The following is a 25,864-nucleotide window of genomic DNA, read 5'->3' as shown; positions in this document are numbered from 1 at the left end:
ACTCCTCTGTTATTTTGGCTGCCAGAGCAATCATAGCAGCCAAGGCCAGACCCCTACACCCATTTCTCCCTATGAGTATCCTGCCTCCATTTGGAAGTTCTAGACTTGCCACCCTGAAAAATGGACATACTACTGGAGATGTCCGGAGCTGGTTTTCTAAAGACTGGTCACTCCTAAAAAAATAATGGTGGCCTGTGAGTAAAAATGGTATTAAAAAAATAAGACTGATGACATTCGACCTCTCTGGTCTCTTCAGGTTTGAAGCTTGCAAAGATGATCTGACATGTGCAAGGAACTGGCTGACGGACTTTGAGTGGAATTATGATGGAAACCATTGCAAGAACAGCTGCACCCCATACAGCAAGGTAAGCCTTTAACCAAAGTTATCCTCAGGAGGTCCAGGCTGGTAGTTTGCACATGAACATGCTGATCAAAGCTGGCTGTAGATCAACAGTATTGGCATCAAACCGCAGAAAAGTGACATGACCCAGAGTGGAATCTGGCCGTGCTGACCTGCTGGTGACATTCTAAGGGTTTATTGACATGTGCTGGCACAACATGCCATAAGTCTCAGTGATACGAGTAGTGTTTGTTTGCCACGTCCTATGGGTACTTCGACTCAGCATAATTCAGCCTGTCTATGGGGACAGCTCTCTGGTCATTGTGATGTGCACTGGCAGCCCACAGTCGCCTTTCAGGCGTCTTATCTTTAGCTTCTTTAGGCTTTGAATGAAATACTCTGAATGTTTTTGGTGAATCCCCCAAGTGACACTCTAGTGTTGTCCCATACAGTCCTGCGCCTGGAGTCTCTGCTCTTTGCTTCTCCATGAGGAAGTGACTGGAAGTGACGGCTGTCATCTTTCGACAGTTTTACTCGATAGGAAACGGAAACTGTATTCATTCAGGTGTGTCCAAAATAGACCTGACCCATTACCCCTGAGGCACTCCCGAAACTTGCATGTATGACAGCAGAATATCAAGCAAAAGTAGACGGTTTATGCATCGGCCACCGAAGGACCAATACAAATGGGCCTAAACAGGTAACAATGAAGACAATGCCCGCTATCAGAAATCCTGATAATAAGGAGGAGTTGTAATCCTAAATATCTGACACAGCATACCCAATGAATGTCAATGAATGTTTTGATTTGTTTATAAGGAACCTTTACCAGCCATGATGTCATAATGGTAGGATTCTATGGAAGGAGGCATAACCCAGCCAGGTTATGTTCGATATACCATACAAAGGAATTGATTAATGGACAGTTGGGGGGCAGCTGGGATATCAAGAGCAGTTTGTCCCCCAGTATGATAGATGGCAGTGCTCCATTGGCGTGAACCCAGTAAGTAAGTCTACAGTGAAATATGGGAGTTGTAGTTCTGAAAGAAAATTCTGTCAGGGTCCTTGGGTGCCACCAGGGGTTGCTGCCAGGAGAGCGACTCAACTGTTTCAGGAGGCTTCCTTCTGACCCAGCTGTGCTTCCATCGGTGTGGCATAGCAGGCTTCATAAATGGGAGCCCATTTTTAAAAAACAAATAATGGAACGGCTGGCCCAATCTCTGTGGGTGCACGCTTGCGCAGATGCGGGAGGTGAGTGAGGTAACTGGGATTAGATGCAAGGTGGGGTAGGTGGGTTTGTGTTCTGTCCCAATTGCCTTATCAGCTTTCTGCACTGCACTGCATCCTACAGAGATAGATAAGGAGAGTCGGCACGAGAAGGAAAAAAGATGACCAAAAAAAATTGGAAGAGAAACGAGAGGTTAAAGCAAAGAGAGACAGAGAGAAGCAAGCAGAAAGACTGGAGAGAGAGCTGGAGTATGAACGTGCAAGCGAATGAGTGGTTCGAGAGAGGGAGAGAGAAGACAGACATTCGGAAGGAGAGCCCTTTGAGGGGAACGTGTGACTGACACCCAGGGGCTGAAGAAGTAATTACTCTGGCTGAGCGATTTAGAGAGCCAGAGCAATATGGTGTTGAAAATTTTGACTCGCTGCATAAAGTCCGGGAAGACAGCGTGGGAAGCAACGAGCCCCACTGTGAGCACCATGGCCTTAGGGGACCCAAGCCTATGTCTGGAGTGGGAGCCTTGCTGTAGCCATGGAATCGCAGGGACCCGGACCTGTGGAAGGTCGGCTGTGTCTGTCATCAGGGTGACTCCTCTGCTGCAAGGCCCATACAGGATGAGCTGAGGAGACGTCGGTATTATAGGGATTTGATTTCAAGAGACAGCCATCTGTCCATGTTTTTTTAACCTTGTTTTAATGGATTATTTATTTGGATTTTTAACCTCTACGTTCACTTTGTTTTTATGGATTATTTATTTATTAAGCTTTGCACTACACTTTTTGAACATTCTGTGCTGGAGCACTTTTTACACCTTGCTTTGTGTGGTGTCCTCATTTGCTTGGCTCATCCTTCGGTTACAGTACACGCGATGCAGGTTCCAGAGTCTCCAAGAGGGAACCAGAAATACTCCACAGTCTGACATAAAAGTGAACCAACCATCCAGCCTCCTCCAGTGAGTCAGACCTGGGAGGCAGAAGGCACGGCTCACCTGGAGGTTTGTAAAATGAAGGGCTGTAGACTGACCTACATATAAGTTATTTTGTAAAAACTGTTTATTTTGAACCCGGGACTGCTTAGTGTGGTGTGGCTGGAGTTTTGGGATCTCAGTGGCAACCCCTGGCTTTTGCAGTGTCTTTTTTCGAAACTTTTTATATGGTTCCTGGAGATGTAAAAATAATTTACACATTATTTTGGGGGTTTTTGACACCTGTTTTCAAGATACTGGTCTGAAGTGACCCCCAGGTTCAATCAATCAATCAATCAACATTTATTTATATAGCACATATTCATACAAAAAAATGTAGCTCAAAGTGCTTTACAAAATGAATAGAAAAATAGAAGACACAATAAAAAATAAACATAAGTCAACATTAATTAACATAGAATAAGAGTATGGTCCGATGGCCAGGGTGGACAGAAAAAACAAAAAAAAGACTCCAAAGGCTGGAGAAAAAAATAAAATCTGTAGGGGTTCAGACCAAGAGACCGCCCAGTCCCCTCTGGGCAATCTACCTAACATAAATCAAACAGTCCTCTTTGTATTTAGGGTTTTCATCGAAGGACCTGATGATGATGGTCACGTAGATTTCTGGCTTTCAGTCCATCAATGTTGGTGCATCAGGATGCTTTGAGTAGGTGGTGGTGGCGCAGGCCGCCACCACAAAGAAACCGGAAAAAGAAACAGAAGAGAGAGATGGGGTCAGTATGGATTTTGGAGCCACTGTGAATAGTTATTATGATGAATTGAACATACAGAGTATCAGGATTAAGTTAAAGTGAAGTTATAAAAAGGCCATGTTAAAGTAATGTGTTTTCAGCAGTGTTTTAAAGTGCTCCACCGTATTTGCCTGGCGATTTCCTATTGGCAGGCTATTCCAGATTTTAGGTGCATAGCAGCAGAAGGCCGCCCGCCTCACCACTTCTTTTAAGTTTTGCTCTTGGAATTCTGAGCAGGCACTCATTTGAGGATCTGAGGTTACGATTTGGAATATAACGTGTCAGACATTCCGATATATAAGATGGCGCAGATTATTTAAGGCTTTATAAACCATAAGCAGAATTTTAAAGTCAATCCTGAATGACACAGGCAACCAGTGTAGTGACATCAAAACTGGAGAAATGTGTTCGGATTTTCTTTTTCTAGTTAGGATTCTAGCAGCTGCATTCTGCACTCGTTGCAAGTGATTGATGTCTTTTTTGGGTAGTCCTGAGAGGAGTGCGTTACAGTAATCTAGTTGACTGAAAACAAACGCGTGAATTAATTTCTCCGCATCTTTCAATGATATAAGAGGTCTAACTTTTGCTATGTTTCTTAAGTGAAAAAATGCTGTCCTAGTGGTCTGATGAATATGCGATTTAAAATTCAGATTACAGTCAACGGTTACCCCTAAATTTTTTACTTCCGTCTTAACTACTAATCCTAGTGCATTAAGTTTATTTCTGATAACCTCGCTGAATCCATTATTGCCAATTACTAAAATTTCAGTTTTCTCTTTATTTAGTTTGAGAAAATTACTATTCATCCATTCAGAAATACCAGTAAGACATTGTGTTAGTGTATCGAAAGAGTCGGAGTCATCAGGTGCTATTGATAAGTACAGCTGTGTGTCATCAGCATAGGTTATCCCTTTCTCTTTAACAGCTCCAGCTCCAAGGATATGCAAGCGAGGGCAGAACAGCGGCAAAAGGAAACCTCCGAAGAAAGACAGTCGCTTAGCTGCTAATGCACAAATGATGCAAGCACGTTGGCAACACGAAACCTCATAGCACAATCCTTTCTAGGATCCCGTGCTGTTACTTGTACAGTTAGTAAATAGGAGGTGACTGCCAGAATTCTTTATGTTTGAGCAGCACTGCGCGCCCTGTTGCTTTTCAAATTAAATACAGTTGGCCATTTCCGAGCGTCAACTGGATGATAAAATACATACAAGACTGCAAGTCAAGGACATTAGTGAGACTTCATTGTTTGTTAATTTATTTTTATTTTAAAAGTTGTGGTTTTTTTTTTTATTATATTTTTCTCAAACAATTAAAAAAAAAAAACACTTTATTTTCCTGCCGGGCAACGCTGGGTATTTCAGCTAGTCTATATATAAAATTCAATGTCTGTCTATCTGTCTGCCTTACACGAGAGAACTACTTAACAGATTTAGATTGTTTTTCTTTTTCTATAATTTTGCTGTTATTAGTTGATTTTGCGGCTTCTCTCATCACACTAAGTATCATAGTTCGTTTGCAGTACTGATTTATTCGCGCAAAACAGGACCTCTGGAGTGGAGAGCCAGGCGGGGCCCTCCTCACTCCCGCGCCAGCATCCTTTCTAGTCGCTCTTCCTCTCGCCATGTGTTGGAGCGTTCCTTGCCTCCGCTTAGCTAGCGATGCCTGTTTGTTCAACAGACATTATCATCTACAGATCGATAAGGAGTAACGTTTGACATTTGAAAGAGAGAAAGATCAGAGCTCCATGTGTTTTAGAGTGTAGCTGCTCATTGCCAGAGATATCACGGCCACGTGCTTTTCTCCCCACGAGAGGGACGCTTTCCCGTCAGAGCTGAACACGATCAGATACAAAGCCAACGTTTGACGTTGGAGTGTACCTACCTTCCACTTGGCCAGAATTACATTTTGATTTATTTTTTTATTGATTTTTATTGATTCTACATGGGCAGAGCTGCGGGGGACAGCTAGTAAAAGAATAAGAAGGAAAACATAACAAGTGTGACCACAAGGGGGTGCCACTGAGACCAAAACAATAGATACAGTAAAACCCAACACAATTCCAGGTATTTGACAAAACACCTTCTTCATAAGAAAACCAGCAAAAATGCCACCATTCACAATTCTCTCCTTCCTCCTCCTCCAAGAGGCCTGCTGCCTCCAGACTCATCTAAGTGAGGTGGTGGGCTCTCTTTTAAAGTCAACCAGGGAACTGGTGTCCAGGTTAGTCCGCAGCGGAAACCAGAGCAGTCCTCCTCCATCAGCATCCTATTGCATTCTCCAACAAGACACCAACAAGGCTGTGTTTCTGAATTCCAACTCTCATGCCACCCTGCGGGTATCCTTAATGGAGTCAGACCTGAGAAACACTCCCACTTGTTGAGTAGGGGAATGACCTGCTCCTGATTAACCCATTTGCCCGGTTCTTACATGACAGCCCCCTGACCACGTATGAATCCTTTATCCTGGCCTGGATGCCTGTCCTTCATTCCTGACACCTATACATGGTATATTGCACTCTGCTGCCACTTTGCAACAACATCAAGAATAATACTGTAATGGGCAGCAAGATGGAAAGATGAAGACACACACACCGAATGAGAGTTTAGCCTAACAATAAGCACATTTATTTAACAATGAGTGATCCACAGATATACAGTTAGCTCCATAAATATTTGGACAGAGACAACGTTTTTCTAATTTTGGTTCTGTACATCACCACAATGAATTTTAAATGACACAACTCAGATGCAGTTGAAGTGCAGACTTTCAGCTTTAATTCAGTGGGTTGAACAAAACGATTGCATAAAAATGTGAGGCAACTAAAGCATTTTATTAACACAATCCCTTCATTTCAGGGGCTCCAAAGTAACTGGACAAATTAAATAACTGGAAATAAAATGTTCATTTCTAACACTTGGTTGAAAACCCTTTGCTGGCAATGCCACCCTGAAGTCTTGAACTCCTGGACATCACCAGACGCTGAGTTTCCTCCTTTTTAATGCTCTGCCAGGCCTTTACTTTCAGTTGCTGTTTGTTTGTGGGCCTTTCTGTCCGAAGTTTAGTCTTCAACAAGTGAAATGCACGCTCAGTTGGGTTAAGATCAGGTGACTGACGTGGCCATTCAAGAACTTTCCACTTCTTTGCTTTAATAAACTCCTGGGTTGCTTTGGCTGTATGTTTTGGGTCATTGTCCATCTGTATCATGAATCAATTGGACTGCATTTAGCTGGATTTGAGCAGACAGTATGTCTCTGAACACCTCAGAATTCATTCGGCTGCTTCTGTCCTGTGTCACATCATCAATAAACACGAGTGTCCCAGTGCCACTGCCAGCCATGCACGCCCAAGCCATCACACTGCCTGACTCCACCGTGTTTTACAGATGATGTGCTATGCTTTGGATAATGAGCTGTTCCACGCCTTCTCCATACTTTTTTCTTGCCATCATTCTGGTAGAGGTTGATCTTGGTTTCATCTGTCCAAAGAATGTTTTTCCAGAACTGTGCTGGCTTTTTTAGATGTTCTTTAGCAAAGTCCAATCTAGCCTTTCTATTCTTGAGGCTTATGAGTGGCTTGCACCTTGCAGTGCACCCTCTGGATTTACTGTCATGCAGTCTTCTCTTTATGGTAGACTTGGATATCGATACGACGACCAAGCCCTGGAGAGTGTTGTTCACTTGGTGGGCTGTTGTGAAGGGGTTTCTCTTCACCATGGAAATGATTCTGCGATCATCCACCACTGTTGTCTTCCGTGGACATCCAGGTCTTTTTGCGTTGTTGAGTTCACCAGTGCTCTCTTTCTTTCTCACGATGTACCAAACTGTAGATTTTGCCACTCGTAATATTGTAGCAATTTCTCAGATGGGTTTTTCTGTTTTCGCAGCTTAAGGATGGCTTCTGTCACCTGCATGGAGAGCTCCTTTGACCGCATGTTGTCTGTTCACAGCAAAATCTTCCACATGCAAGCACCACACCTCAAATCAACTCCAGGCCTTTTATCTGCTTAATCGATAAGACATAACGACGGACTTGAACACACCTGCCCATCAAATAGCCTTTGAGTCAATCGTCTAGTTACTTTGGAGCCCCTGAAATGAAGGGATTGTGTTAAAAAATGTTTTAGTTGCCTCACATTTTTATGCAATCGTTTTGTTCAATCCACTGAATTAAAGCTGAAAGTCTGCACTTCAACTGCATCCGAGTTGTTTCATTTAAAATTCATTGTGGTAATGTACAGAACCAAAATTAGACAAAAGTTGTCTCTGTTTAAATATTTATGAACCTAACTGTACATACAAAAGGATTAACTTTCTGTTATTTCGGCCATGGGGAACACCCTATAAAGTAACACTTACTCTAACTAGTCACGGCTGTGTTTGTGAAGTCACGTTCTTTCTTCCAGTGTTCCTGATCGTGTTCTAGATTCGGATGTTGTGCCTCTGTCATTGACACATGCCTTATCTTTTGTGAGGCTCTATTTATGTAATGGCCTGGGACTCTCTGCCTGCCTTTTTGAACCTTCACAGGCTTGTAAAGTGTAATGTGAATGTTCCTGGAGTTTGTGGAAAGCAGAGCTCAGGGTACCTGAGTGACACCAATGAGAATCGTGAAAAGACTTACTATGAAAATGCAAAATGCCACAGTGATGACCTGAGTCGAAGACGAGCTCTTTTATTTCTCTGAAGTGCTGCAGCAATTAGGAATGCAGTCACATGAGGGAGATAAAAGAGCTCACCCTAGCTATCTAAATATCTGTTAAGGAAACTAAAGAAAAAAACAAGACACAGGGGGACAATTACAGAACAATTTAAAAAGGTAAAACCAAAAAAAAGGGAAGATAAAGGTGGGATCAGGGACTAGGACATCACCAAAGCATGAGAGCTGTTCTTGGACAGGCTTAACTGAAGATGTTTAGTAAATATAAGGAGAATGGAGCATCTGACATCACCTAACTTCTTTTCACCTCTCCATGACAGATGTACGCAAATGGAACTGATTTGTGCCAGTCGATGTGGGGCCACTCCTTCACTGTGGCCAGCAGCGAGTGCCGCTGCTTGAGGCTTGATGAACGAGACAAAGCTGTGATGAAGTATATGAAGCCTGATGACTCCAGCTCAAGCAGCAGCTCCAGCAGCAGCAGCAGCAGCTCCCAGTCCAGTGAGGAGAAGTCCTGCCAACGGGTAATGGAGGCGCTGGAGAAACAAAAAGCAGAGGAAGCCAGGGAGCAAGAGAAGGAGTGAGTATGCGGGGAGATGGAGTGAGAGCCTGAAATACTGAGGTTATGGTCACATTGGTTTTAAATTTTTAATTCCTTGAAATCACATTTTGTTCTGTTTATTATCTCTTTCCATGTGTATTGAGAATCAGGTGTTTATTTATTAAGTTTCCCTGATTTTGATTCTGACATCAGTTTTGTCATAAAGTGTCTTTATTTGAACTGGTTTTGTGGCCATTTTGATTATTTACATCATGTTCAGTTTTGCCATCCTGTCTTTAGGACAACTCTGTGTTGTCAGGGTCGTGTCTTCAGAAGTCGTTACCCACCGGAAATGACACAATGGTTTTTAAAGGTCGACGTTTTAAACTCTTCCTTATCCACATTTATGGGTTTAGAACACCCAAATTTCAATCATTTCTGTGCCTATGTTCTTATAACCTTTTTCCTGGTTTGGACTTTTGCTTGACTTTATAACTTTCAATTTGGATTTTAACACTGATCTCCTGGTTTTCAACTTTTTTTTTATTTCTGACTACTTGTTTTCTCCCAGTTACTTTTAAAATAGTTTTGCTAGGGCTTCTAGCATGATAAATATGGGTTTTGATTTATGGAAAGTTAAACAGGTCCAACAATGAACAGCGACTTCTGGGGCCTCATGTATAAACGGTGCGTACGCACAAAAATGTTGCGTAAGAACTTTTCCACGTTCAAATCGCGATGTATAAAACCTAAACTTGACGTAAAGCCGCGCACATTTCCACGGTAGCTCATACCCTGTAGTACACAAGTTCTCTGCTCGGTTTTGTAGACTCGCGGCTTCCAGCGTCAAAGTGGTGGTACTGTTCCTGTGTGGTTATCCTTTCTTTTTTAGATCCACATCCCTGACGCGGCTTTATAAATACACTGAAATTAACCACATATTGTTTATTAGTTTAATGCATCTGATTGTAATTAACCTGTAACAATATAATGGTCCACAGAATGGTCAAACTATTCTAAATACGAAAGCTGCTTTAAGTTGTTACTCTCACTGCACCTTGGATCATCTTTTTCCATATTACACTCACTGAGCCGATCGGAGTATTTATATCACTGTATCTGAGTGTGAATCACAGCTCTACAGCAGCTGATCGGAAAGAGAATTATCAGTATACAGCATCAAGCACACGCTGCCTCAGCCATGCTGTCTATTTGAACTGCTCTCATACGACAAACGCTTCAGAGTCTTTCCTGTACGGACCTCACAATTCAGAAACAGTTTCATCCCAAGAGCTCTAAATGCACTCCATCAGTCCATCAAGTGCTCCTTGTAGAACTGTTTGTACTTATAAGCACAATTACCTCACTGGAAACATGTGATACAGTTATAATATTACATAACCTGAGCCACTTTATAAAGCGCATATTTACATATGATGATGAAATCATTTTTAAGATGAAATGCATCAAAATGTTTACCATATTATACAGATAAAACTTTTAACTTTAATTACATGGTGCCACAGCGCTAGCAAGCTGTTGGCGCTCCGTTCATGGATTGTTCCTGCCTCGCTGTGTATTCTTGTTGGTGCTGACGTGACACTGGAAGAATAGATGGATAGAATAATTAAACACGTACTACGAAGATATTTCGATGTTCCTTAAACGTTTTGAAGAATTGGTGTTCTAAGCTTACAGATGGCTTAACATCTATTGCAGAGCTGATTGTGTGGTGATTGGGTATTTGGAGAAAGAAAAGTAAGGACAGGAATTGGAGGTTAGAACGTTTGAAAGAGACAGTACTGCTACAATAAAGTATTTCATCGAAGGTCGCACACGGCGCAGCAAGCATCTTGCGTGAGACGTGAACAATCACTGCGTCACCGTGTTCTCATGTTTAATAACATGCTTTAACTGCTATCATCATGAAAATGATATCACGTATACATCTCAGTATTTTAATTATTCAGAGAGCTGTAATATCACAAATGTAATGGATTCTGTGTCCTGTCGGAGGAAGTGAAAGCCGGTTTAAGAAGCATGTAGTGATTCACACACATAGAGCACATAGAAGATCAAATACAAAACAAAGCATTTAACGTGCTACGTTAGTTACGTTGGAATTGAGAAACTAGTAAATTAAATGATTTTAAGATTAAGTTTATGATGTTCTACTTTAATGACAAAATAAACTACGTGATTAAAGTGGAAATTTAGAGATTAAAGTTGACATTTCGTGCTTTTTTTTCCACTGTGTACCTTTTCTTTTCTCTGTACCCTAATAAGCTTTCATATGAAACTCAGACAGTGGGCTACGACTCGTCTTTTCACAGCGACTTTGATATCTGACAACTTCTTTTTTATTTCGGGCATTGTGCAACTTTGTGAACTTGAGCTTTCGAGTTTCTCTGACACGCTATGTCACACAATCAACTTCCTTTTGTTGTTTATACCACTGTTTAAACCAACAAATAGTACGTTTTTCTTTGCCTCCAGTTTGTATTCGCTGAAATTCTTATATTTTCCACCTTGCTTTTGCCATTGCCTTTTCATAGAAGGCTGAGCTTAAGGGCTAATTATATTGATTTGTATATCCAAAGAGGCGTAATTCTGGGAGGAGTTGGGGCGGGACAGCAGGCGTGTGCATGTGTGTTACTTTTCACACTGACCGGGATTTATGGAGTGGAAGAACAAGGAAGTTGGCGTACGCACAGATTTATGCATCTGGATTTTTTTGTGCGTACGCACATTTCTGCTTTTGTCCACAAACCATGTTATAGTGTGAATTTTACGCATGGTGTTATACATGAGGTTCCTGGTGTTTCAAATCTTCAAGTATGCAGCAGACTGGAAAGGACAGGGCTTGTGCCGCTTAACCCAGAAGTGATGTCAGTTGTCTTCCAGGAGCTTCTTGTTCCCTCAGTTGCGTTAATGGTGCATCACTCTTTTCCGGAACCAGAAGTGTCATCTTCTGGACCGGAAGTTAGATCATCACTGGCGCCAGAACTGGAAGTGATGTCTTCAAGACAGGAAGTGACATCATCCATGGCACTGGGTCCGGAAGTGATATCATCACTGGCGCCGGTACTGGAAGTGACATTATCACTGGTGCTGAGACCTAGCAAGATTTCCCGTGGATGGTCTGCAGAAGATTGAGAAAGAGAGTGCAGCTCTCCATACCCTATTCTTAAGGCCTTTCAGCTGTCTCCCAATCGCACGTGTGTGACAACAGATACATAACACTTCAATGGGGTTGTGATTTTTATGAGCTAATTTCAGCAGGAACAAAGCTTTAACAAGGTATGTTATGTACTTGGCACTATATGTGCGGTTTTCCTTGTTGGGTATCTCCTGCTTGTAGCACATTTTAGGTATCTGTTTTTGTTGCCTGTGTATTCTGATCTTCTGGCATTGACCTTCGTATGAATGTTTTTGACTTTGTCCATCTTTTTGCCGCTTCTAGTTGGAAAGTTTGGATTTAAAAAAACTGGTTGACTTGCTAATGCTTTGACCCAGCTGAATTGCTAGCTTTTTTACCCTGGCATTTAAAAGAAAAAACTGTTTTCTTCCTATCTGGCAGGACAGTGATAGATAGATAGATAGATAGATAGATAGATAGATAGATAGATAGATAGATAGATAGATAGATAGATAGATAGATAGATAGATAGATAGATAGATAGATAGATAGATAGATAGATAGATAGATAGATAGATAGATAGATACTTTATTAATCCCAAGGGGAAATTCACATAATCCAGCAGCAGTATACTGATACAAAGAAACAATATTAAATTAAATAGTAATAAAATGAAAAAATTAAAATAAAATTAATGTTAGCATTTACTCCCCCGGGTGGAATTGAAGAGTCGCATAGTGTGGGGGAGGAACGATCTCCTCAGTCTGTCAGTGGAGCAGGACGGTGACAAAAGTCTGTCACTGAAGCTACTCCTCTGCCTGGAAATGACACTGTGGATGCAGTGGAGTCTTCATGATTGACAGGAGTTTGCTTAGTGCCCGTCGCTCTGCCACAGATGTTAAACTGTCCAACTTTAATCCTACAATAGAGCCTGCCTTCTTAACAAGTTTGTCTAGTGTTTCCCTTTGCTGGCAGTAAACTAACCATCTTTCAACATGTCTTTCTTGTTGCAGGTCTGAGTTGCTGGGAAATGAATGAGTGGGTGGCCTGTAAGCGCTCAGGATGAACGTCTCATCACTTTTTGGCTTTTCATGTGTAATAGCGGTCATGCTATAATTAATAAAGCTCTGTTTCATTTCAAGTCTCTTGTCCCACAGTCTCAATCTTATTTCCAACTTCTCCAATAGCGTTACGGTTAAGGTTAGGGTCCTCATGAAACAACTTGCCCACCTATGGACCAATTTTATTGAAAATTAGCACACTTGTTCTTCAAAGAAATTTGTCAAGGCAGTTCAATTTTTGTTGAGATATCTCAAACAGATTGAGTTGTATTTATAGATTTTCCACTTCTTAACCTCCAATAGATGCTAATGATGGAAAACAGATCTCCAATACAACTTAAATATACACCAGCAGACTGCATGCGCAGGGTAGGAACTATCACTGTTTGTGTGCATGGCAATGGCAGCTGTCTATTGGCGAGTCCAGCTTCAAACACATATCTCTGCAGCCTGGACCCTCTATACTGGAGCTCCAAGTAGGTGGAACTGACTCCAAATGGTGGTCCATGTAGGTGGAACTGACTTCAATGGGCATCAACAGAGTCTAGCTGCAAATGTCCAGAGTTCTGCCCGGTTACACTATGGTTAAGTATAGGGTTGTGGGAGAGTTATCTCACTCAAATAATGACAAGTACTGTCGAGTAAGTTAACTCAATTTACTTGGAGTTAAAGAGTGGAGGCTCTGAGGCGACGGAGACAGCAGACTCATCCAGATCGGTGTGTGCAGAAACTTCTGCATGCATCTTCCTCCTCCAAATGCTTTCAGTCATAACAGGTAAACTAAATGATCTTGCTAACTGTTAAAGAATAAAATGGAAGCAAGGAGAACAAACTGATATAAATGACGTACCTTGTGGTATGTAAGTTGTTGTGCACTGTAAAGCAAGAGACACAAAGCAGAAAATGGCACAAAAACCAGTAGTGTCTGGGTCAACGTCCAAAATGGGACAGAGTCTGTTATAGTTGTAGGGGAGAAGGAGGTGGGTCCATGAGGGTTCAAGTCAGAAATAAGGTCAGAATGAGGGTGTGGATAGGAAGAGAATGCAGGAACTGCTTAAGGTTTAAGTGGGCTTCTGTTCAGATGATCTGCAGAAGAGGGAGAAGAGAGGTTAGTGCACTTCGTCAATCCCTGTACTCATGTTTTTACCCTCGGTTAAGCCCTTAGCCTGCCTCCCAAGCGTAAGTTTGTGACACAGAAAATAAACACTTAATCCATACTATTATGTTATATTAAACCAAACTCACAGCTTTGTTATCTGCAAATTATAATGATTTACTATTTTATTGTCACTATAATTGATTAGGGTTGCCAGACATTCAGGTGACAGGGACAGTAGATAAAGAATATGAAAATGTCCTGACTTTAACAGGCTGCCCATCTAGCAAAACATTCCTACACTGAAAAACTAAAATCCTCACAATCACTTTAGAACAGCAGTTATGAAATACCAAGGGAGACCCCCCTCATACCCCGTCTCTCAGTTCGATGTAATATTTGTATATATAGCTCAGGCATATCTCTGATGGGGTGATATGAACTGAGAATCCCAAAAACTTCCAAAAATGCCCGCTAGGAGGGAATTTACTGTCAAATCCCACCTAACAATGAGGGCAAACAGTAATAAAATAAAAAGTTTATTTTCACAAAAATGCTCTGTCACATGGGTGGCACAGTGGTGCAGTGGGTAGCGCTGCTAGCTCACAGTTAGGAGACCTGGGTTTGCTTCCCGGGTCCTCCCTGCGTGGAGTTTGCATGTTCTCAGTGTGTCTGCGTGGGTTTCCTCCCACAGTCAAAAGACATGCAGGTTAGGTACAATGGCAGTCCTAAATTGTCCCTAGTGTGTGCATGGTGTGTGAGAGCCCTGCGGTGAGTTGGCACCCTGGCCAGGGTTTCTTTTCTGCCTTGCGCCCTGTGTTGGCTTATTTGGCTGGGATTGGCTTCAGCAGACCCCTGTGACCTTGTAGTTGGGATATACCGGGTTGGATAATGGATTGATGGATGCTCTGTCACACTACAAAGCTCTGAAGAGCACAAGAGGCATAAAGGAGTTGCCAGCAAGGCAATCCAAGGTGAACCAAATCCTGTTACAGAATCTAAAGAAAGGTCAAAAAACAGGGCAGAAGGTTAAAAATCCAGAAATTTCATGAATCAAAGAATAACAATAAACACAAGTAAACTCACCGACTTCCTAGTGCATTCACAATGAACCACCAACAACTGTCGGAGACCCTCCGGGCCTTTTCCATTTCAATTCCATCCTTCTTCACTGCATTTTCAGCAGTCCTATCAGATGTCTCATTTCAGTTCTACCCTATCTGTGCAGGTAACCAAACACATCCTAAAAATATAAACATCTGACTTATTGTGAAATACATATAATTTTAGTCTGTGCATAGTTTTTTTGGATCTAGGATTATATTCATGCAGTACATTTTTTTTTTTGCAACTTGTGATGACAAAGCTTAATTTTGTTAACCACTTTTTTTTTTACTTTGTTAACACGATACTCCAAGTAGCATCATGTGACCATGCTTGTTGTTTTGCTGACATCATGGGACGTGATGCTATAAATATGGTGGCAGTCACATTCCTCAGTGAATACACGTTCTGTAGTGGTGGTTCATGTCTAAGCAAGTCAGTCGTCAGTTAGTCATTATCCAACCCGCTATATCCTAACACAGGGTCACGGGAGCCAAACTCAGCCAACACAGGGCGCAAGGCAGGAACAAAGCCTGGGCAGGGCACCAACCCACCACAGGGCACACACATACACACACACCAAGCTCACACTAGGGATCAATTTAGGATCGTCAATGCACCTAACCTGCATGTCTTTGGACTGAGGGAGGAAACCCACGCAGACACGGGGAGAACATGCAAACTCCACACAGGGAGGACCCGGGAAGCGAACCTGGGCTGGGCAAAACTGTGAGGCAGCAGCGCTACCACTGCGCCACCATGCCGCCCTTCTAAGCAAGTAGGTCCTAAAGATTCGGTTTTGGAACCCACTTTTGATTTTGGTTTTTCCCTTTGGTTTGGTTTACATAATCTCTTTTCTTTCACGGTTATGACCTCTGCCCATCCTTAACTACTGTCTTGAACTAGGAGTCCCAAAGCACATAAATCCCAATACGTTCCATAAACACTCCCAAAAATGCCCACTAGAGGGTTCCTAACTAGGAAAAAAAAATCCGAGCACATCACACCAGTTTTGATGTCACTACACTGGTTACTACGGATGTAACGGTATCAAAACTTCACGGTATGGTAATACCCCGGTATGAATGGCACGATACGGTATTTATTGAATCATTTACAGGAAAAACAAAACTAATGAAGAGACTCGAACAAAAGTGCCAGAAGTGTTTATTAAACAGTTTACATGAACACTGAACATATCAATGGCATACAAATTAGCCATCTATCTGTAAACTTTGAAACAGGAACTTCAGTTTTTCAATTTTAATAACAAAAAATTATTAAACCATGTAAAAAAAATAAAGTTTCAATTTAGTATTCTTGAAAACTCCTACTTATTGCAGCTGGCCCATGTGCTGAATGAGTTTTTGAGAACACTCACCTCATTCACTCACACACTCACTTATTCAGACAGAGACGGGTTTTTTTTAAGGAGAATTAGCATATCAACATTATCTGGTAAAAGCTGGGATCTCTGGGCATTTACAATGTCCCCTGCAACAGAAAAAAACCCTCTCACTTGAGACTGAGGTTGCTGGGACAGAGAGATATGACTTGGCCAAGGTTGACAGCAGTGGGTAACGTTGTGCATTGTCTTTCCACCACTCGAGAGGACAAACCATGAGTGAGATAGATGTCTCTTTGCGGTACAAGTCAATGTCTGCATCGATCTGAGCAGTGTGCTGTGTTCTGCTGTCCCCTTGACTAAAAGAATCCCCAAGGAGATCTTCTATAGCATTCTTTTTGGATGACACCTCCCACAGCATGTGCGTTTTGTGGCAGGTCAGTTTTTGAGTGTCCAGCTACATGTTCATGGCTGCCTGGTGCTGCACCTTCCTCTTCACTAGGGTTCTGTTGAAGCAAGCAGAGTTACAAAACTTTTAAATGTTAGACACGCACACATAATTTTTGTAAATATTGGGAACTCTAAAAAAGTCACACACACAAAGTATTTTTAAACAAATACCTGGTTCTGCATCTGTGTTGCTTTTAACTTGAGCCTGTTGAAAATTTCATCCCTTTCGCTGTTACTCAGATGGTGGAGGGCCCGGAATCGGGGGTCCAACGCACTGCTCTCATACAGAAACTCTGCTTGCTCCCCTTGGTAACGGTCTGCCAAATCATTCAGTATTGCTGCCTTCATTTGAGAGATGGTGTTTGAGTCTACATCGCACGGTGCCATGCTCACTTGAATCATGTGTTTGAGAGGCATGATAAGAGATTGTTGGTCGAGATTCGTCGCACAGCACAGTGGTTGCTTTTTTCAAGGGTGTGAGAAGTTTAACAATGTCCTCAGCATCTGCGATGTCAGCTGCGTCTAGAGTGTCTATTTCACGTGCATTGCTCCTGACTTCAGAACTCAATAGGGCTGCAGCAATTGCCTGTTGTTGCTCCAGGTAGCGCTCAATCATGTCATGTGAGCTGTTCCACCTAGTTACTACATCCATAATCAGTTTGTGTACTGGCAGGTTTAACATTTGCTGCTTGGAGGTCAGCACAGCTGTTGCAGTTGAACTGCGGTGAAAAAACGCTGCTACACACCTCACTCTGCCAAGCAGACGACTGACACGGTTTACCTTCAAACGTGCCTGGGACGCAAGGTTTAAGGTGTGAGCAAAACACTTTACATGTGGGGACAGACCAGCCTCATTCACCGCTACACCCATGTTTCTTGCGTTGTCAGTAACCACAGCGATGCCCTGGTGATTGTGGTTGTAAATCATGTCAAGCTCCCACTCTGAAACAGCAGATTTTAACACCTCGCCTATGTTACAATACAATACAATACAATACAGTTTATTTTTGTATAGCCCAAAATCACACAGGAAGTGCCGCAATGGGCTTTAACAGGCCCTGCCTTTGACAGCCCCCAGCCTTGACTCTCTGAGAAGACAAGGAAAAACTCCCAATAAAAACCTTGTAGGGAAAAATGGAAGAAACCTCGGGAAAGGCAGTTCAAAGAGAGACCCCTTTCCAGGTAGGTTGGGCGTGCAGTAGGTGTCAAAAGTAGGGGGTCAATACAATACAATATACAGAACAGAACAATTCCTTAAGACAGCATAATAATAAAAATTTTAGAAGTACGGTTTAACAGTAGATGATATGACATAATTAGGTTTGGATATTTTTAGAGTCCTGGAGACCTCATCCATCAAGCTGCCTCCCCATTTGGCCATGCCACGGCTGAAACGTTGCTCCGATGAAAGGACCCTCTTTCTCATGATTCCTGTGATCCTCCATCAGGGATGACTTTACCATAGGCAGGCAAACAACTTGGCAGGTGGGCCATGGCACCAATGCCACATTTGGGTACCGAGAAAAGAAACAGAATAGGTGAGGGTTAGTATTCAAATATAATTATCATGTTACTTATGTTATAGTGCTAATGACTAACAACAGAGATGCAGTCTGTACAGTTAATCAGCAGCTCTAGTCAGGATATGCTAAACTGAAGTAGTGAGTCTTCAGCCGGATTTAAAGGCTGAGACCGAGGGGGCATCTCTTATGGAAGCAGGAAGACCATTCCACAGTTTAGGGGCCCTGTAACTAAAAGCTCGACCTCCCACTGTTATTTTATTAATCCTTGGAATCCTAAGCAGACCGGCATCTTGAGATCTTAATGTGCTCAGGTTTGTAAGTCATGATAAGTTCAGACAAGTAAGCGGACCTTGGCCATTTAATGCTTTATATGTTAAAAGGAGGATTTTGAAATCTGCCCTGAACTTAACTGGGAGCCAGTGTAAAGATTTAAGAACTGGGGTTATGTGTTCATATTTTCTTGTTCTTGTAATAATTCTTGCAGCGCATTTTGGATTAACTGGAGGCTGTATAGAGAACAGTTTGAACAGCCAGTGAACACCGCATTGCAGTAGTCAATCCTACTAGAGATAAATGCATGAATTAATTTCTCACAATCCTGTTTATTTAGAAAGCGCCTTAATTTCCTAACATTTTTAAGATGGAAAAAACATGTTTTGGACGACTTTGTAATATGCACTTTAAATGACATGCTAGAGTCAAAGATAACACCTAGATTTCGGGCTGATTCAGTAAAATTAATTGGGATTCCAACTGAGTTAAATGACGACAAAATATTGCTGTGATCAGCGTCATTCCCTCAACAATTAACATCTCTGTTTTATTGCTGTATTTAAAGACAAGTAGTTCTCATTCATCCATTCCTTTAATTCACTAACACAACTAATTAAAGACAACATCGGAGAAACTTCATTTGATTTAAATGAAAGGTATAACTGGGTGTCATCTGCATACGAGTGAAAATTAACATGATGTTTCCTAATGAGAGATCCCAGTGGAAGCATGTAAAGTGAAAACAGTAAAGGTCCCAGTACTGAGCCCTGCAGGACACCATATTGAACTTCTGTGTATAATGATGGAGTGCTGTCTGCACATTTCTGTACATACTGGAATCGATTTGATAAATAAGAACTAAACCAAGCGAGCACAGTGCCTGTAAGCCCAACATCGTTTTCTAGCCTGTGCAGTAAAATAGAATGGTCAATGGTGTCAAATGCTGCACTTAAGTCCAACAACATAATTACAGTGGAATTTCCTTCATCAGAGGATATCAGAATGTCATTTACAACCCGTGTTAGTGCCGTTTCTGTACTATGACCAGTGCGAAAGCCAGACTGGAATTTCTCAAATAAATTGTAACGCGTAAGGTGTGACTGAAGCTGACTGGCGACTACTTTCTCTAGTATTTTAGAGAGAAATGGTAAATTTGAAATAGGCCTATAGTTATTTAGTATGTGTGGGTCTAGGTCTGACTTTTTAAGCAAAGGTTTAATGTTGTGTCCAGTGTGTGACTCAAAGAGTACCCGTGTCTGTAGGACAAAAGTTTTTATCTCCCATTCACTTGTCATAGGACGTGCTGTGATGGTAACATAGCTCTGAGTAGCTCGTGAAGTCCACCCATCTGTGGTGATTGAGATGCACTCTGCTTGCTTGAGGCTCTGTGCAACTTTCGCCCTTGTCTCTTTGTAAAGAGCTGGTAAAATAGTTTGACTAAAGTGTGGCCATGACGGGATTTTATACTTTGGCTCCAGCATGTTTACTAACCTCTTAAAACCTTCATTATCCACCACCGAAAAGGGCCGTAGGCCTTTGGCTATATATTCACCAATGCATCTTGTGATTTCTTGTGCTCTCGCACTGTTGTGGGGGAGTGAGGCTGTAAACGCTTCTTTTATAGTCTTTTGGCCCGACTGGATTTTGCTCCTCGTATCTTAACGTAACTTTTCGGGGTGATGATTTAACAAATGGCTCCTCATGTTAGTCGTATTCCCCGACTTGTATTTCACCACAGTCTGGCAGTGCCTGCATACCGTATTTTCTTTGTCTGTCACCTTTTCTCCTTTCTTGTTTCTTTTCAGAGAGAAACCGAAATGCTTCCACACATCCGATTTAAAACCCGCTTTAGGTTTGACCATTTCCATCTCTTTTCCTTCGCCGCTACTATCAGCACCCGCCATTTCCGCATTACTGGACCTGTATCGACAACAGACCGCAAAGGATGATGGCCACGCCTGGGCTGATGGGAATTGTAGTTCCCGCTACCTCCCGTTCGCTCCATTCGCCTGAGCAAACGTTTCTCAGAAGTCCTATCATTTTATCGAGTCATGCGACCACGGTAGTATTGAAAAAACTTGCTATTGCAGTACGACGGTATATACAATACCTTTACATCCCTACTGGTTACCTGTGTCATTAAGAATTGACTTTAAAATACTGCTTATAGTTTACAAAGCCTTAAATAATCTCGCTCCATCTTATATATTGGAGTGTCTGACATCTTATATTCCAAATTGTAACCTTAGATCTTCAAATGAGGGTCTGCTCAGAATTCCAAGAGCTAAACTTAAAAGAAGTGGTGAGGTGGCCTTCTGCTGTTATGCACCTCAAATCTGGAATAGCCTGACAATAGGAATTCGCCAGGCTATTACAGTGGAGAACTTTAATTAACACTAATGAACAACATGAGCCTAAAAATAACTACACAAAGGTTTTGCGAGTGTGAAACAGACCAGGAGATGATAGCGTAGGACTGGAACAAGACGTAGTCAGACAGACTGGGATCAGCAATACACGCTTTTGTCACTTGAAAAGTTATAATAAAAATGATCTAAAACTGCTAAACGGTCAAAACCACATTTATAGTATGAATAAAGAAGTTTATCAGTGGGCATGTCTATATGTTGTACTGACTCAGCTGGGTAGTGAATAAAATCAGGAACAGGGCATAAGATCAAAATGTTAATTCAAAGAACATGGCGGAGGAGTCAGAAATCAAAATAATTTCACATAAGCAGAGCAAACATGTAAGACAAAAGTCATACACAACAAAAAAAATATATATAGTCATATGAAAAAAATTGGGAACCAGCCTGCATAATAATTGACTCTCCTTTCCACAAAAAAGGTAATAGTGGTGTGTCTTTCATTTCCTAGGAACATCTGAGCACTGGGGTGTTTTCTGAACAAAGATTTTTAGTGAAGCAGCATTTAGTTGTATGAAATTAAATCAAATGTGAAAAACTGGGTGTGCAAAAATGTGGGTCCCCTTGTAATTTTGCTGATTTGAATGCCTGTCACTGCTCAATGCTGATTACTGGCAACACCAAATTGGTTGGATGAACTCGTTAAGCCTTGAACTTCATAGACAGGAGTGTCCAATCATGAGTGGTCAAAGGTATTTAAGGTGGTCAATTACAAGTTGTGCTTCCTTCCCTTTGACTCTCCTCTGAAGAGTGACAGACAGCATGGGATCCTCAAAGCAACTCTCAGAAGATCTGAAAACAAAGATTTTTGAGTCTCCTGGTTTATGGGAAGGCTACAAAAAGCCATCTCAGAGGTTTAAACTGTCAGTTTCAACTGTAAGGAATGGAATCAGGAAATGGAAGGTCACAGGCACAGTTGCTGTTAAACCAGCTCAGGTCTGGCAGGCCAAGACAAATACAGGAGCAGCATATGTGCAGGATTGTGAGAATGGGTACAGACAACCCACAGATCACCTCTGAAGACCTGCAAGAACATCTCACTGCTGATGGTGTATCTGTACATCGTTCTACAATTCAGCGCAATTTGCACAAAGAACATCTGTATGGCAGGGTGATGAGAAAGAAGCCCTCTCTGCACTCACATCACAAACAGAGTCGCTTGTTGTTTCAAATGCTCATTTAGAGAAGCCAGATTCATTTAAAAAAAAAGTGCTTTGTACTGTTCAGACAAAAATTAAGTTATTTGGTCATAACAAAAAGCACTTTGCATGGCGGTAGAAAAACACCTCATTCCAAGAAAAACACCTGCTACCTACTGTCAAATATGGTGGAGGTTCCATCATGTTGTGGGTCTCTGTGGCTCGTTCAGGGACTGGGGCCCTTGTTAAAGTCGAGGGTCAGATGAATTCAACCCAGTATCAACCAATTCTTCAGGATAATGTTCAAGCATCAGTCACAAAGTTACGCAGGGGTTGGATATTCCAACAAGACAATGACCCAAAACACAGTTGGAAATCTTAAAAGGCATTCATGCAGAGGGAGAAGTCCAATGTTCTGGAATGGCCGTCACAGTCCCCTGACTTGAATATGATTGAAAATCTATGGGATGATCTGAAGCAGGCTGTCCATCAAATGACACTGAACTGGAGAGATTTTGTATGAAGAATGGTCAACAACACCTCCATCCAGAATCCAGACACTCATCACAGGCTATAGGAGGACAGCGTCAAGAGGCTCAAAGGAGCAAAAGGAGGCTCAACTGAGTATTGATGTCATATCTCTGTTGGGTGCCCACATTTATGCACCTGTCTAATTTTGTTATGATGCATATTGCATATTTTCTGTTAATCCAATAAATGTAATGTCACTGCTGAAATACTCCTGTGTCCATAAGGCATGTCGTATATTAAAAGGAAGTTGCTACTTTGAAAGCTCACCCAATGAGAAACAAAAATCCAAAGAATTAAGTGGGGTTTCCAAAGTTTTTCATATCACAAATGTAAATAAAATGATTGTATTTACTTTAGTTATAAATGCACTAAAAAGCAAAAAAGTACATTTTTCTTTAACCACAATTTCCGTGGTTATATGTGACTGAATAAAATCGTGGGGCGCACATAAATTAATTGATTCCAACAATTTTTGGAAACTTGTTTAGCATGGTGGGGAATTACATTGATGTCGTTTTTTTTAAATGTAATGATGAAAGTAGCTATTCTATTAATTGACTGAATGGATTAATTTACGTGAATGTGAAAATAATTTTATTTAGTCATATTTCAAATTTCTCACAGTTTTATTGTGATGTGTGTACTATTGTAAGGTTCTGTTTGCACAAATTATTTATTTATTGTTGAAATTGTATTCATTTTCAAAATTCAACAGAGGGTTATTATTATTATTATGTGTGAATTGTTTGGTCACATGCTTTTTATATGTATTGGTGGTTAAAGTTGTTACACTGTTATAATACTATTCTAGATTTTAAACTAGATTATAGCTTATTGTTTTTGAAGTGAACGAATCAGTGATTGAAAGATTCGAATCATTTTGGTGACTTGAACGAAGTGAATCAAATCACTGAAAAGAATCGTTTTGCACATCACTAGCTACTAGACTCGGAACTTTGCTAAGGGGCCCCTTGTGACAGCCTCCACATTGAACCACTGTGGTATTTAATTGGGTTTGCCTATGCCCAAACTACCAATGGTCTGCCCACTGGGACAACTGTGTGTATATTTGCTTTTCGAGCGCTAGAAGTGAGGGGTGTATTGTATCGAATGAAGACGTGCATACCTCTTAGAAATCGATAGTGGCATTTCACACTCGGTGGCAATCGCATCATAGATGTGGTGGCACCTGCAAGCAGCGGCAGCTTTTCTGCGCTGAAGGTACAGAATCGATCCAAAGGGTAGTAATTCGCCAAAAAAAATGCATTGTCCCTGTTGTCCTACTTATAGTCTGGACCTACTCGAAAGTCATTTTTCGTTCACGTTCAGTTTTTACAAGCGCAGTAAAGATCATGTTTTTCAGTAGGAGACACGCTTCGAGAAAACGGTATCATAAAGCAGGTACACAGTTGATGCGGGCTGCAGGACTTTTAACAATATACGATCCAATACGATTTTGTAGCAGAGAAGGTGAAATAACAGCAGATTTGAATTGGGCAGTGATGTCCATACTATGTTGTTTTCCAAATGTTTTGTGACTGACGACGCCATGTAACAGAACAGTAAAAGATACATGTTTGCTGGGTCCTGTTGGTAATACATCGGGAAAATGAAAATCAGTGCGAACTGTAAGTTGTTTGTTAAAATGGTAATATTATTGCTTTTATGGGCAAGGCAACAGTAATATTATTTCTTACTTTTCAAAATGATAACATTATATTACTCCTGACACAAAAATATTATTACACAACACGTTACTCCCTGTTCCGCCTCTGTTCGGCATATGTTTGCAATGCTGTTAAGCCTGGAGGTGATACTTGAAAAGTATCGGGCAACTTAGATCACAACTTAGTATGAAGGTACGGACTAACACTGGAAATTCGCTGCAATCGACTGGCTAGAAGTTATGTGAATGCTGGGTGCTATCGCTGCTCACTGATGTCTTGTGGTTCCGCGCGAACAGTCCTGCGCAGTGTCGATGCATGAGAATCCTTCACCGGAACACAGAGACGAAATCTGATTGGCTGTTCAACGACGCTCTGTGGATGAGCCGGGTCTCTTTTCATTTGCGCGAGTGGAAGGCGCTGTTCGATTGCTTGCTCGACAGTCGATGGCTCATGTCTGTTGTGTGAACGGCATCCTCATCTCGAGTTCCTTCCTGATTCGGCGCATTTGTTTCTCCCAGTCGTTCAGAGTTGGAGCTGACAGAAATTAAACGTAGATGCCCTGTGTATAGTCGCGTATGGCCTTTTCTTTCCTGCACATGTTGCCGATATGTTAGCTTTTCCTAAACACGCATGCAGGAACATCAGCACTTTCCCTGTCGTACGAGGAGTCCTTGCATTGGGAGGCAGCGCGCACGAGGGCGAAGCAAAGGCGAGAAAGCACGGCAGCTGTCAAGTGGAAACTGACCGACAAGGGCCGAGGAATGGAGAAGTAAAAGAAGCCGGCTGCTGTTTGAGAAGGAGGCGGGTACACGCGACACTGTCGATCATAATGCAGTATTGTGCCTTATTGTAGACGTCAGCTTTTGTGTACCATTTGTGGAATAGAAGCGGCGAATGCCATACTGTAGGCGCTAGGCAGCTGCACGTCTTTTCTGTTTACATCCTAAACGGGAGAACACAAGGAGGTAAGATTAGACCTTCAAACTTAAAACGCAGTTACATGTTGTGACAATTTTAGAATTTTAAGCAGTTACAATTATAAATACACATTTATAAATTGTATATATGTTGCATATTGCGTATACTTTATTTTTGTGTTTTTGTCAAATGTCTTTGCATGACTTGGAGATACAAGTATGAATTGCATTTCACCGACAACAAGTGACAATAAACTTGATGTGATAAACTTCCCTAATCCTCTCCAAAGCACACAAGGTCACAAATAAACAAAGGATTTCAAATTGCGTATTCAGACCCCTATACACTTTACAGTATTGAAGATGTTTTTAAATGGATACATCTGCCACTGTTGCCATTCAGTCTACGTTCAAAAACCCAAAGTGAAAAATCCATCCATTCATTATCCAACCTGCTATATCCTAACTATAGGGTCACGGGGGTCTGCTGGAGCCAATCCTAGCCAACACAGGGCGCAAGACAGGAAACAAACCCCGGGCAGGGTGCCAGCCCACTGCAGGGCACACACACACCAAGCACACACTAGGGACAATTTAGGATCGCCAATGCACCTAACCTGCATGTCTTTGGACACAGGGAGAACATGCAGACTCCATGCAGGGAGGACCCGGGAAGCGAACCCTCTGCGTCACCGTGGCCCCAAAGTG

At 41.8% G+C, this 25,864-nt stretch overlaps 2 protein-coding genes across 2 annotated transcripts in view; both read left to right on the top strand.

Annotated features, from left to right (window-relative positions):
* Nucleotides 1-12,762, top strand: part of LOC120515027 (riboflavin-binding protein-like) — a 68,873-nt gene extending 56,111 nt beyond the window's left edge. The window contains exons 5-7 of the mRNA XM_039735716.1: nt 257-365; nt 8,261-8,520; nt 12,635-12,762. Of these exons, the coding sequence (XP_039591650.1) occupies nt 257-365; nt 8,261-8,520; nt 12,635-12,659 (394 nt within the window). The 3' untranslated portion in view covers nt 12,660-12,762. The remainder of the gene's footprint in view (nt 1-256; nt 366-8,260; nt 8,521-12,634) is intronic.
* Nucleotides 12,763-24,667: 11,905 nt separating this feature from the next.
* LOC120514839 (intracisternal A particle-promoted polypeptide) overlaps nt 24,668-25,864 on the top strand; it is a 58,310-nt gene continuing 57,113 nt past the window's right edge. The window contains exon 1 of the mRNA XM_039735437.1: nt 24,668-25,204. The gene's annotated coding sequence lies outside the window, so the exon portion shown is untranslated. The remainder of the gene's footprint in view (nt 25,205-25,864) is intronic.

Source organism: Polypterus senegalus, chromosome 14, assembly GCF_016835505.1.
Source record: "Polypterus senegalus isolate Bchr_013 chromosome 14, ASM1683550v1, whole genome shotgun sequence".
Taxonomy (NCBI): Eukaryota; Metazoa; Chordata; class Cladistia; order Polypteriformes; family Polypteridae; genus Polypterus; species Polypterus senegalus.
This window is presented reverse-complemented; position numbering and strand designations above follow the sequence as displayed.